This window comes from Anastrepha ludens, chromosome 3 (genome assembly GCF_028408465.1).
Source record: "Anastrepha ludens isolate Willacy chromosome 3, idAnaLude1.1, whole genome shotgun sequence".
In the NCBI taxonomy this organism is placed as follows: Eukaryota; Metazoa; Arthropoda; class Insecta; order Diptera; family Tephritidae; genus Anastrepha; species Anastrepha ludens.
In genome coordinates, this window is record NC_071499.1 from 129,366,968 (window position 1) to 129,379,474 (window position 12,507).

The 12,507-nt window shown below is 40.0% G+C and overlaps 1 protein-coding gene across 1 annotated transcript in view; it reads right to left on the minus strand.

Annotated features, from left to right (window-relative positions):
• The window catches only part of LOC128859218 (protein strawberry notch), a 56,673-nt gene that overhangs the window by 39,119 nt on the left and 5,047 nt on the right, over window positions 1-12,507 (minus strand). The window contains exon 2 of the mRNA XM_054096025.1: window positions 9,459-9,567. Within this exon, the coding sequence (XP_053952000.1) occupies window positions 9,459-9,567 (109 nt within the window). The remainder of the gene's footprint in view (window positions 1-9,458; window positions 9,568-12,507) is intronic.

Here is a 12,507-nt window from a genome sequence, read left to right on the forward strand (position 1 = left end):
GGCATTCATGAACAGGAGAAACAAGCCACGCCCATCCATACCACCACCGCCATTTTGCCAATGCAATCACATAAGCAAATAACAGCTGCCTACCACTGCTCGCTCAAGATGTTGCAGCGAATTACAAGCACAAGTGCTACATGAAATTTAAGACACCTCACCACCCACCCTCACTTCTACAAAACTATCAGTGCATCGCCAACGCTCCGCACTCAGCCGCGCTCAGCACCTACAAACCTGCACGCCGGTTGTTTCGTCTTCGAAGTAATTGCATTAGGCTTTTGTTATGCAATTAGCATAAGCAGAAGTATAAGCGTGTGTCGACGTACTTATGTGCGTATGAGTTGTTGTAGTTAAGTACACTTATACGAGCGGAAACTTACCAGCGGCCTGCATGCAAGCCACATTCAACCAAAGCACCCACAAACAGAAACGACAATGTCTGAAATTTCACCATCTCACCCAACTCGCTTGTGCCTCGATTACTGTTCTTGCCCTTTCCCTCTGTCCTTGCCATGGCAATATCTGCGGCTGACGCAAATGCATTTGCTGCTGAAGACATTATAAACATAATTATAATTATTTGATATAGCTCACTCTGCCCCCTGCCGATGCACACAAAACGTTCAGCCATCAGCCGTTGGGGCAAGCAAATGTAAGTGGTTTCTGTGCAATGCTACATTCTGAATTCCATATTTGAATAGTTGGTTGTCATGCTGAAACCATGCAAGCGATGCATTATTGACGATTTTTAGTTACCAATTATTACCAAATAAGGCAATGATTGCAACTGGAGAAGTGGAGAGAGCGAAAGAGAGAGAGTATGAGTTTGCAGTGCTGTTGGCGAACGGCGATAAGCTGTGGTCAGTGGGTGGAAGAGTTAAATGTAATGCACACTAATAAGCATACCTCGTAATCGGAAAGAAAACCAGCTTACAATTCGCAAAGCTTTATAATTATCTTTGAGTACTTTTCAGTTCCTCAGCCGAGGAAGATAGTAACTGCCAAAGAGCTTAAGTTAGAACTCCACATTAAATTTCCGCGGCGTTTTATACAGCAGGCAAATCTTACAGCTGAATAAAGCGCTGAACGTCATAGCGTGTGGCACGCTTGGTATAGAGTGTTAGCTTCAGGAATTTGAGAAAGAAGCAACTTGTTGGGGTGCTACGGACTTCCAAAATTGGTGAAACTCCCAACAAACCGGACAAATCCTCAAGGTCGACTTTACGTCCAGTTAACCAATTGTGGACTAGCGCATAAATGGCCCAGTTCCTTAATATACCTAAGATAGAGCTATATAGGTCTTTCTTCTGACTGTCAACCGAAATGTGTTAACCTTCTCCATATTCAAGAAGGTGTGTGGAAGCATCCGGGGACTGGTCGCAGAAATCCTGTACAGATGACTACGCCATGAACCGTGAGTATTCAGTTTATCGTAAGGGGGGTTATGAGTTGCCTAAACCACCTTTGATTATACCCTCCCACTAAGGACTTCGCCTGGCGTAGCCCCATAATTTGGTAACAAGTAATAGCTCTTCGCGTCTCAATTTTTCGTTGATGGTGTGTTGTACCATAACAGTACTCGGGTCATATTATTAACGAGGCCGAGGCCTATCTAGCCAATGCATCCGCTATTTCGTTCCCAGTTGTACAAGTTTTACCACTTCTAATATATTAGAACATCCAGACTCAGTTCATGGGAACTTTGGACTTTCCCAGTTATACTTTGAAGAGTAACATTAATTAAGTTTAGAGCCTAAGATTGCGGGCATACCCCAGCATGTGAAAAGTGATCGCGTTCGTTACTCATAAGACGGCTCACAGTTAAGAAAAGATTATTATACAACCTGTTTTGAGGGATTCGCGCCTCTACCATAACAACAACAAGAGTTTTTTTTCGTATATTAGAAAGCGAACTTTATAAAATCAGTGCAGACTACAGCTGAAATGACTTACAGACCTCGAAGCACCTCTCCTGTAATACGATATAAGGGTCAGATGTAGGCAATTTTGCTTGCGAGTGAAAGGGGAAAATGTGTTTTTTCGCTTAAAAGAGAACAAACCACATATGTATGCATCTCCAGTTCAACGCAGCTCAATCCCAATGACACAAATGTAAATTTGCTTAACAAATCATTAGAAACATAAATGTTGATCACACATCTTTTCGCAAAGAAAGAGCGTAAGTCAAATTCAAGTCACACAAATAAACTAAAGCCTTAAAAAGATTACAAACCAAAAATTTCCTCAATTCTCACAAGTCGACGCACAGCAATGAATATATATACAAAGATATGTGATGTAAGCTGGGAATGCCTAGCACAAGATATCAACTGTCTTGTCACCTATTCTAAAATAATGAAATACTGAAATACTTAAACGATACGCAAATTGGTAAACAGGATATTACACGCAATACAACAACGATTACCAAAGCAAAACAATGGGCAATCCGGGGGCAAACAAGTGTAGCAAATTAAGATAAATTGGAAAACATTTCAAATAAGTGCTTGTACTGTCCACATAAGTGCAAATGAGTGTGTCCATACATGGATATTAACATACAGGCTGAAGGAGCAGCAAAATACTTACGAAAGGACGAGAGTAATGCAACAAATTGCAAGGATTACAAGTGCAAGTCTATTAAGTAAGCAAGGAGTAGGTCATGCTCGTTGCCCAGCTTGCGGAAGAATGCAAGAATGCAGCCGGCAAGGATATGTCGTAAGGAGATGCAAGCAGGCACAAGACAAGCCGACATAGGCTGCAGCCAGGGTGCATACGAATCGACTGACAGTTTAAGAAATTGGTAAAATTTTCTATTCAGACAGACAGCAGTCACTTAGGTCAGCTTAAGTGCTCCAGTAATGCATGGCGCATACATACGTACATATGTGTGCATGTGTACTATATACAAATATTTTTTGTGGCCTAGAATTTGCATTTAAAACGCCTGCAAGTGTTTTATATTTACATTTCTTACAGTTGAGTGGCTTAAGTACATTTTGTGGCCAATTTGGGTAAGGTGTTGGCAGAGTGTTTATGTGTGTGCGTGTGTGAGAAGAAAAGACAATTAAGGGCTAGCTGGAGTAGGTAGTTAATTGCTTTAGGAAATTCCTTCAATGAAAGCGAAAATGAAAGTGTTTTTTGCTTGAGCGTGTGTTTGTTGTATTTCTACACATTTCGTGATAGAGTGTGTGATGTGGACTGGCATAGTGATTGTGGAATGAAAGGAAAAGTGTCGTTGAGTGCAGTTGATATGGTAATTATTTTCCTTAAAGGTATAAAGGAATTAGTTAGTGGTTGGAGAGATTTTAAATTGATGTTTATTTTAACACTTAATTTACTAAGAATATCTGCCGGAGAGCAATTGAAGGAGAGTTTGAATATGTAACGGATTGTGTTTTTACGAATTACTACAGTAAATTGTGGAATAAATGTTTAAGAACTCAAAGGATATTTAAATAAATCTATGGAAGCTGATCATCAAGCGCCAAATAGCTGAACAAATCACGTTCAGAATTTCTGCTTCTCTCCATCTTATAAAATAAAGTCCTAAATTATGTATGTGTGCTAAAACCTATGCACAGAATGCTACGATTCGCACAGAGGTTTTTGTATTTTGAAGCTAGTCTCTCCTGGAAGGACATAAAACGGATAAATTTACAAAAGAGGAATGTCTTTAAGACAAAATATATTTAAAAGCCACACAACTTATGTGCAAACTGTAACAAATCAAAAGTGGCGCAACCGATTACAGTACTTTTTTTTTTTGCTATAAAGTTTTGAAATGTTTACTATCAAACTGTGTTCATCAAACTTATTTATTATTTCCTAATTTAGACGCAACGCGAATTGTTAGAGCATACCAGCGCTAGTCATGCTAAGCAGCGTGTAATAATTTCCTAAAACTAACATACAGATACTGGTTTACACTCCCTTTATGAACCTTACAGTGTTACTGTGAATCTTGTAACTGTGTATCTTTAAGAACTAATAAGCTTCTGCATGTCCACTCCTCACTTAAGAGGAGTCCATCTAAAAAAGGTGATGTCGCTTATTTTTACACAGAACTGAACAGTTTGGGATAAAGTGAGAGAAACCGTTTATTTCTCCTCAGTGTTTTTATAGCTTTTGCGAGATCTTTGAAAAGAGCTCTGGTCATTCTTTGGATCGTCTGTCATCAAGCTTTGCCGTGTTAGAATTTTGTTGACATTGGAAAATAAACGCAACGGTTACCCTCTTCCAAGGAACGAATCCCGCATGACGCACGTATCAATTTTGTTTTGGCGCAGAGCCGTGAAAAGCAATAGTTTGTTAAGCACCGAGATCTTTAACTGTTCAGCTACAAAAAAAATGTATCAACTGAATCAAAAATTTAGAGATAATATCACCGGCAACCATTTATCGAGAGAATAGCATTGTGTTCTTAACAGAAAAATGTGTCCAATTGAAAGTTCAAATCTTGTTTTTCAGTTATATTTTCTATATTCAGAATATTACTATGAATATTATCGGATATGAGATTTCATTTTGCCCAAATAACACTTAAAATCGGATTATTGTATTGTGATCCCAGCTTATCTAAGTAGTACTTGGCAAGTGGCGGACCTCATAGGCATGTTTTCTCAGCAATAGCCTACTTAGTGTTGAACTCAATTGAGCTGGAATCTGTTCTGTTGAGCCGTCTCCTATAAAGATCGAAAACAGTCCTGCGAAAGTTTAGATGCGCAACTCAAATCAGTCGAGAGTTCTTACTGCAGATTAACATCTCTCGAAGCTCTCCGCAAAGCTTCATCCACTAACTTCCGTGAAAACTAATACTTCAGCTGGAGTGTAATTCTGAAGGGAATGTGAGTTTTGGGAATCCGCGCTCAATGCAATTTTTACTGACATATAGCAAGGCTTTTTGTAAGACTTTTAAAAGCAGAATTTACTATCCGCATATTCGAAAGTGATGCCTAATATATTGCAAAAGACAAAATATTCTAGACGAGTACAACTTTAAAATTGGTTAGCTTTTCCGGTTAAGCGTAGTTTGTGCTAGCGCTAATCTTCAATAATGCATCTCTAGAAGATTTGTGCAGCAGTTGGATTCACTGGCCTAGCCCACAATCTGTCTTACATTTCACCTTGATGCACTTCTCTCAACCTTAAAGCAATTATATTTTGAATTCGACAAATTTATTAATCTCAACTTGCTCAAATCAGCCACAAAATCGGAAACTACTTTTGAGGAGCCACCACCGAGTGCACTACAACTAAGTAGCAACGCCCGCCCTACACTCTTAACACACACACTCACACACCTATGAATTCATACAACGCTACCCCCCTCTCCCAACATACCAACAATCACTGAGCAATCAAGATTAAACGCCAAACAAGTGGGAAGGGGTGTTGAGTGAAGACAAACAAGGACGCTTAAAACGAACTAATATGCTAAACTTCCTGGACAAAGGCTGAAGGTTGGCAAAGCGCGAGTCAATAGGTGAGCTATGCACCTTAATTATAATGCAAACGGGGGAACTGGAGCGGTAGCAATAACAAACTAGCTGCAGGTGTGCAAATGTTCCAAATGACAAGCCTACTCAGGCACTTGCAGCGATGCACTTGTGTGTGTCCTTGCATTACGTAATCACAGGTAGAATGTCGAAATTCCACTAATTTCTAATAGCAAATGCAATCAAACAAATATATGCACGCAAGCACACGCCTATACATCCACACGTATGCATATATGTGTAAATAGGCAACCAACTCCATATGAACAGGCTGCTCGGCAGGCTGTGCGTGCGCGTATTGCGGAATTGTGATGAAGAGGAGCAGCAAGGAAGGCGTTCTCCCATTGGTGGAATGAGCAATGCCTTGACCAATAACGATGGCTATAGCAACACCAACAAAGTTAGTTAGCCCGGGATAGCAGTTCGATGGGCATCTGCGTTAATGCAAAACAATACATGCCCACATACGAGTATGTATGTGTGTGTACGCATGCACACAACCATGTAGACACCACCTACAGAAGTCCACCGAATTTGGGTACGAATTGCAAGTGGAAGGCAAAAATATTGATAGCCGAAAGAGTGAGCGAGAGGTGCTAGTTCAAAGCTGGGAGCGTCAAAGGTAGGCAATTGCAATGAACTGAGTATCAGAAGTGCTCGTAAATGCATTTGCAGACCAAGTAATAAATGGAAACTCAGTGACAAAAAACTATAATCCAGAAAGTTGATGGCTTTGTATATTTTATGAGTGTTACATGCGTCCATCCATCTTGCGAGCAAACTACATTTTAATTAACCTTAGTTGGCTGAAGCTCAAAGACACTTAAGCTTAAGTTCAATAGTAATTGGCAGGTATGTCGATCAGTTTCAAGTGTTGGAATACACAAAAATTTCACAAAAGTGAAGGACTCTCCACATTCTCTTGATTGGATAGTCAAAGTACAGAGCGTTTAAAGCTTCCGGCCTTAACGAGCCTAGTCACAGCTCTCATCCTACAGGACCGCAGTGCCGAGTTAGTTTTCAGGTGGATATAGGACGGGCAAGAGGCTGTAAAGCAGTTTGACTGTTTTTTCTGTTTATTTATCCACAGGAACTCTAAGGCGTAGACTTTGATTTTAAGAAATGCGTATATTTTGACTTGAAAGAGTAAGACAAAATTGTGAAGAGTAAACTAAAGCAAATCACCAGCACCTACGACACAGGTCACGACAGTCGGTTCTACCTTAACAACATTTTTCCGAATATTTTTCTTCTCCATAAATTTTTAGTTGGTCCGATCCATAGAAGCCCTCTAGTATTGCTGTGTATTCGCGTACAGGTATCCCCTTTTTTCTCTCACCCTTTCTTCCTTTTTCCTCACACTCGACCACCTTCTGGGTTAGCCTTACCTCTAAACGTAAAGATCTGTTCGATATTTCACCTCACTATGAGCTTTATATACTATTTTTAAACCTTTCTAGGTACTCCAGAGTTTTACTCAGCTCCACCTCTTATTTTGCCCCCCAATTTTCAGAAAAAGAGAGAGAAGCAAATGATAGACAAAACCCCAGTTCAATATTTTAGAATGGCAGATGGCAGAAGAAAGTGGTAGTAGTCTATGGCGAAAATAATTCTGTAATAAAGTTAACCAATAGCACCACAAAATAAGCCACACATTTTTGAAATAAACACATTTAAAATGAACACCCAGCATCCCCGATTAACAGCCGCGTACAATGCGAACCTATTGTATATGGGTAACCAATCGCTCGGCCAGGAATGCATAATGTCAAACTAACACAAAACCTTACCGAAAGGCTGAGCAACTGATGCAAATAAGAGCTGCAACATCAGGCTAACTAACACCCACTGATAATAGAGTGCATGTGGTTGTGTGGACAGGACACAATGGAGGCAACTATTCCGGGCACACAATTTTGACGACACGAAAATATAATACTTATACCTATACAAACGCAGTCAACAGCACGAGCAAAGAGAAAGAATTTCGAGAACGCCACAGCAAGGCACTATGGCTTAAGTATGGAAGAGACAAGTCCTACAGCGGTGCGTAATGACAACCAAATGTGGAAAGGGGCATACGAAAACTTTCGACTTTGAGAGTTTTTGTATTTGCCAGAAAGTTGAGCGCTGTTGCCCCGAAACTAACCATTAAAGTAACCGTTCAACCAACCAGCTGGCATACACAACTTGCTTCCCAACGAATTGAACCACTACCCACAGAATGGTTATAACCTCCCTTATATCTGCCAACAACAACAGCAACTACAACCATATCCTCATACTACATTCATTGCGTTTTAGTGCCCATCTTCGCTTCAATGAAACTGCTATGTGCTATTCATAGCACACTTTTTTGGGAAATACCCTGGAAGTCGGTGTGGGAAATTCATCCTGCCCTGCATTGTTCTCGTTGTTGTTTTCATAGTGATAGGGTTGTTGATGGTGTTGGTGATTAAATTCGAGAATGTAGTTCGCATGAAAATTTTAAATAAAGCTGCTGTGGCTACTGACTACTGGGGCTGCTTTCAATGGGTGGTTGGCGGTTGGTTGCTTGTTGGCATAAATAAGTTAACTGCTTGGGTTTTACAGATAAATATTTGGGTTGATATGTGTGTAGTTGAATTTCTATGTGTGTATGTGCGAGTGTGAATGGGTATATGTGTGCCTGCCCGTGGCAAATGGGTATCTTTGGCGAATTTAAAGAATTTAATTTGGAAATGAAGTGCAGATGAAGGTGGAGAGTCACTTTGGCAGCAATGAAAAGTAAAGTTCTCGCTCGAAATTGTTTCTAACGAGAAGGCAAAGTGGAGGGAAAAGTAACCGACGGCGAGATTTTGCAACTTTTGAAAAAAGAAGAAAATTCAGGCGAGACACATTTTCTAGTGTTTTATGTGGAAGTTGTTCGACGTATACGACTATGTTGCGGGCAGACAGCAGCTTGATAATAGGAGGTCTCAGGTATTCAACTCAGACTGCGTGCATTGTAGATAACTTTGATAGCAGACGCGATAATAAGACCATGAAAACTAAAAACGATCACAAAGATCATGAAAGCTAGCGAGTTTCCAGGTTTTTTTTTCAGTCAGAAAATTCAAATTATCCGCCAATTTGCTGTCAACAAAGACTCACCAGCTGTTTACTCAGAGTCGTCTTCTTCAGGGAAAGGAAGCAAAGGCATCTTACTTGTATGTGTCTCAATCCAGAAACATACCTCTCTGGCAAGTCGAGCAAATATATTGGAAAGCCCCTGCATATCTGTTCAGTCAAATATTATCGGAGGGAATACTTGTAGAAACGAGCGAAATGTATGTAGAGTCTGAGATGCAAAGTAGCTACCCAGCAGTCTATTGTCAGTAAACCTGAACTATTAGGGACCACATACGCTGGCAAAAGAAGTGGGTGTGCAGAAGCAGATGGTGCTTATCGAATTTTTCATAAATCAGTTGAGAATAGCAGGAGTGCGCTTTAAAAATTGAGGTTAATTGCTTGACCAAATTAAGTTGGGTTCGGTAAAATCTATGTGGATAGAAGATAGAAGACTTATACTCCTCCTTTCAAACATAATTGAACATTATGGATAAGACATGGAAAACTCCAGGAACAGGCATATCACTCTAATTGGGATTCTTCTAAAACCGAAGAAGCCAAACACACCAACTGCCTGACTAGTGAAGAAGCATTTTTAATTCGGAGCGACTGCAGGCTCGTACATCGAATTAGAAAGTAGTAATGTGCTTCCACCATATAAAAAACCTATCTATCTAAGTGTTTGGAGAATACTGCTAAGACTGACAGTCCTTAGCGGGATACAAATCCGGGTCGTTCCAGTGACGTACAACGACTGTCATGGAAGCGCTATTGCTTGTAGCTTCAAGCTCATAATTCCTCCAGCATTATGCCAGAACTAAAACCAAGTATTCAAAACTCTTGCTGATTAACTTTGTAGCTACTCACCTGGTACTTCTATTTTATCTGGATCTTCATCGTCATCAAAATCGGAGCAAGAATCATCATCATCTAGATCGACGTCGTCGTTAAAGTCGATGGACTTTTTCAAAGAAGCCTGTAAGGAAAAATAATAGTAAAACAGTTACTTATAAAATATACAGCATTACTACAACAACAACATGACAAATTTGTCGCATTAACCGGTTATCGCCTTAAGGTCTAATAAAAGAGTTTATAAACTCAAAAGTACTGCTTTGCGCTCGATGAACTGAGGCGGGAGAAACTTTTTGGTTACTTGTTTAGCAGAAAAAGCAGATGATGCAATTAAGGGGGCCTGACAAAGATTATTCACTGGTTACAAGTCGCTCCCACCCTGACTTGATAGATCGCTTTGGCATAGAATGCATTAATTGCTTTGAGAGCTATGAGAGGTTTGAGCACATTTTTTCACTCTTTTTCAGACTGGGAATGAATCAGTTACGAAAAAAATTGCATCCTCGGCCTTCAGGAATTTGGGTAGAAAAGATATCTTAGGATTTAGAAGGTTTATTTAGTATGTGGAATAGTAATACTTAGAAGTACTTCATCAGAACACAAAAGATTTCTGTAGACCCTATTGTTCCACGTTTCCTCTAGACCCATATTGCAACTATTCAACTACATACTGAGGCTACTGGCAGGTAAAATAGAAGCAATAAGTTCAAGAAGAGCTTCTACGAGACTTTTTTTTATTTTGCTTTTTCGCAGGAGGACGGCAGTTGTCTTGTCCTGCTTTGTCTGCTAAAGAACTATGGTTATACGGAGACAATTTCTTCTCAGTTTTTTAATATTCAATTTACAAATTGGGTTGGAAATCGACGAATTTTAGATTGCCAGCCCATATACCATAGATAAACAAACTCAACTAAGCCGGCTTGCGCTGGAAAAGTGGCAATGGTAGTGTAAAATCTTGCTATGTATAGTATTTCTTATCATTCCCAGAAATCTTTGCTTTACGCATTCTGAGCCTTTGTGTTGCCTGATTTCAAACTAAAACCTGCTTTCACTTCATACACAACCATGTCACCCCCAAAGGATACTTCATTCTTTGTATGCATGTAAGTTCGTGTGTGTATTTTCCAGCAAACGTTACCACCTAAAAAATCGATGGTAAAGTGCCACACACGCTAATACGCGCTCGGAGCAAGGCAGCATATTGAGGCGCGGATCGAAATTTTCAAAAATAATTTATAAACTTTCAAGTAGTAGATACACTTCAAATGAAGACACAAAAACTCACAGGATAACTGCTTTTCAGCACACCTCTTATAGACCACAATGAACTGCTTCTACACTGAGTCAAGCTCCAAGGAGTTTAACTGGCACTTCAAATTTTTGGGAGCACAAAAGTAACGTCTACACTGTACCTAACGTACTCATCAACTGGCACTTGGAATATGTACGACCGGGTCACATACTCTCGACAAGTTTAACAAAATTTCATTTCGAAGCGTACAAAACCCATAAACGATATTTGTTGTAATTGCTGTGGCACAGGAACAAAACGCTTGCAACAAAACAACACAGAAAATCGCATACAGTAGCGGCACAGCGCAAAAGCGAGCGAGGAACGAGTCGAACGAGCTTAGCAACCCTTTCGTCATGATATGTATGTATATATATATGTGTATATGTACTCCGACAACAACAAACGTAGCAGGTGGCTAACGCACAAGAAAAAAACAAAACCGATGTTGGAGCTTATATGTAGCACAGCATAATAGAGGATGCCATGAGCCGGCAAGGATACGAGGTAATTGGTATGTATGCATGTGTGCAAGTAAGTACAAGTGTGTGCCCTGGCTTTCAAAGTGGTGGGAAGCGGATGGGTAGAGAGCTTAGGATTTATGGTGGCAAACAGATGAACGGACAGTAGGCATATGAATAGTTGAAAATAGTTGCAAACAGCGAGACAACTGACTTGGGCACATTCTTCAATTAGCGGGCAATATCCGATGGTACATATGTAATGGGTGTTTTTATTGGAGGCATACAACCTTTTATTTTAAACTAACTAGCGAGTGTCTGTGTCTTCGAATGCGCGATATTTTTCTTATGAGAAGAAAATGCGCAACACCTTAGGTCAAAAATCAACGCGAATTTCGAGCTTCCACTTTGTGGCTAAAAAGTTTGAAATTTCAAGGTTTTCTTTAATATTTTTTATAAATTTGATACAAAGTTTAAGGCTTTGAATAAAATGGTTTTTGATATAAAACTAATATATTATAAACTTATAAGCTTCTTAAAAGTCTGACTTATTTGCTTGCAATTTCTATGACATTTAGGCCCCTTTCCCACGCTTCCTACTATATAATATTTCCGGTTTCTTAAACACAATTTCGTTGTTCCGACTGCCCGTGTAACCTTTCACATTTCACACCACAACAGCGCCCGCCCACTGTTTAGTTTGAAGCCTCAAAAAACAGGTAATGGGCAAGTTTAGATTTCTTCATTGCCGACATTTCAGTGTTATTAGTTTAGATGGAACTGCTTTGGAACTCGTCCTAACCTCTTCGGCAATGAAGCTTTGCCTCTCTGCTTTTTTGTGCACCATTTTATTTTCTAATACGAAATCAAACAGAATCGCACATTTTTGGGCAATTTTATAACAGCTAATTTTGCCACATAAACTTATCAATATATCAATGCATCTAAAAAAGGCACCCATTACTTACTTGCTACCATCAACAACGCCAACACAAATACACATGCGAACACCAGCAAACACTAGCAAAACTACACAACTTTAACGAAGAGGGCAATTGCTACTAGCCGCAATGGCAACAATCGTTGGAGTCGTGTAGAATTTGCCGAGCAGAACGCGCTACAGAGAGTTGGAAGCGAAACAGAAGATGTGCATAGCAAGCAGAAACATGCACAGACGAGGAGTCGAGTGTGCTGGGCACCTGTAATCAGAACACTACCAACCTCACTACAGCATTTCGTAGGCACAAAAACTATGACAGCGGACGCAACGCAGTCCACGGTTGAAGCATGAAATATACTGCATACAGCT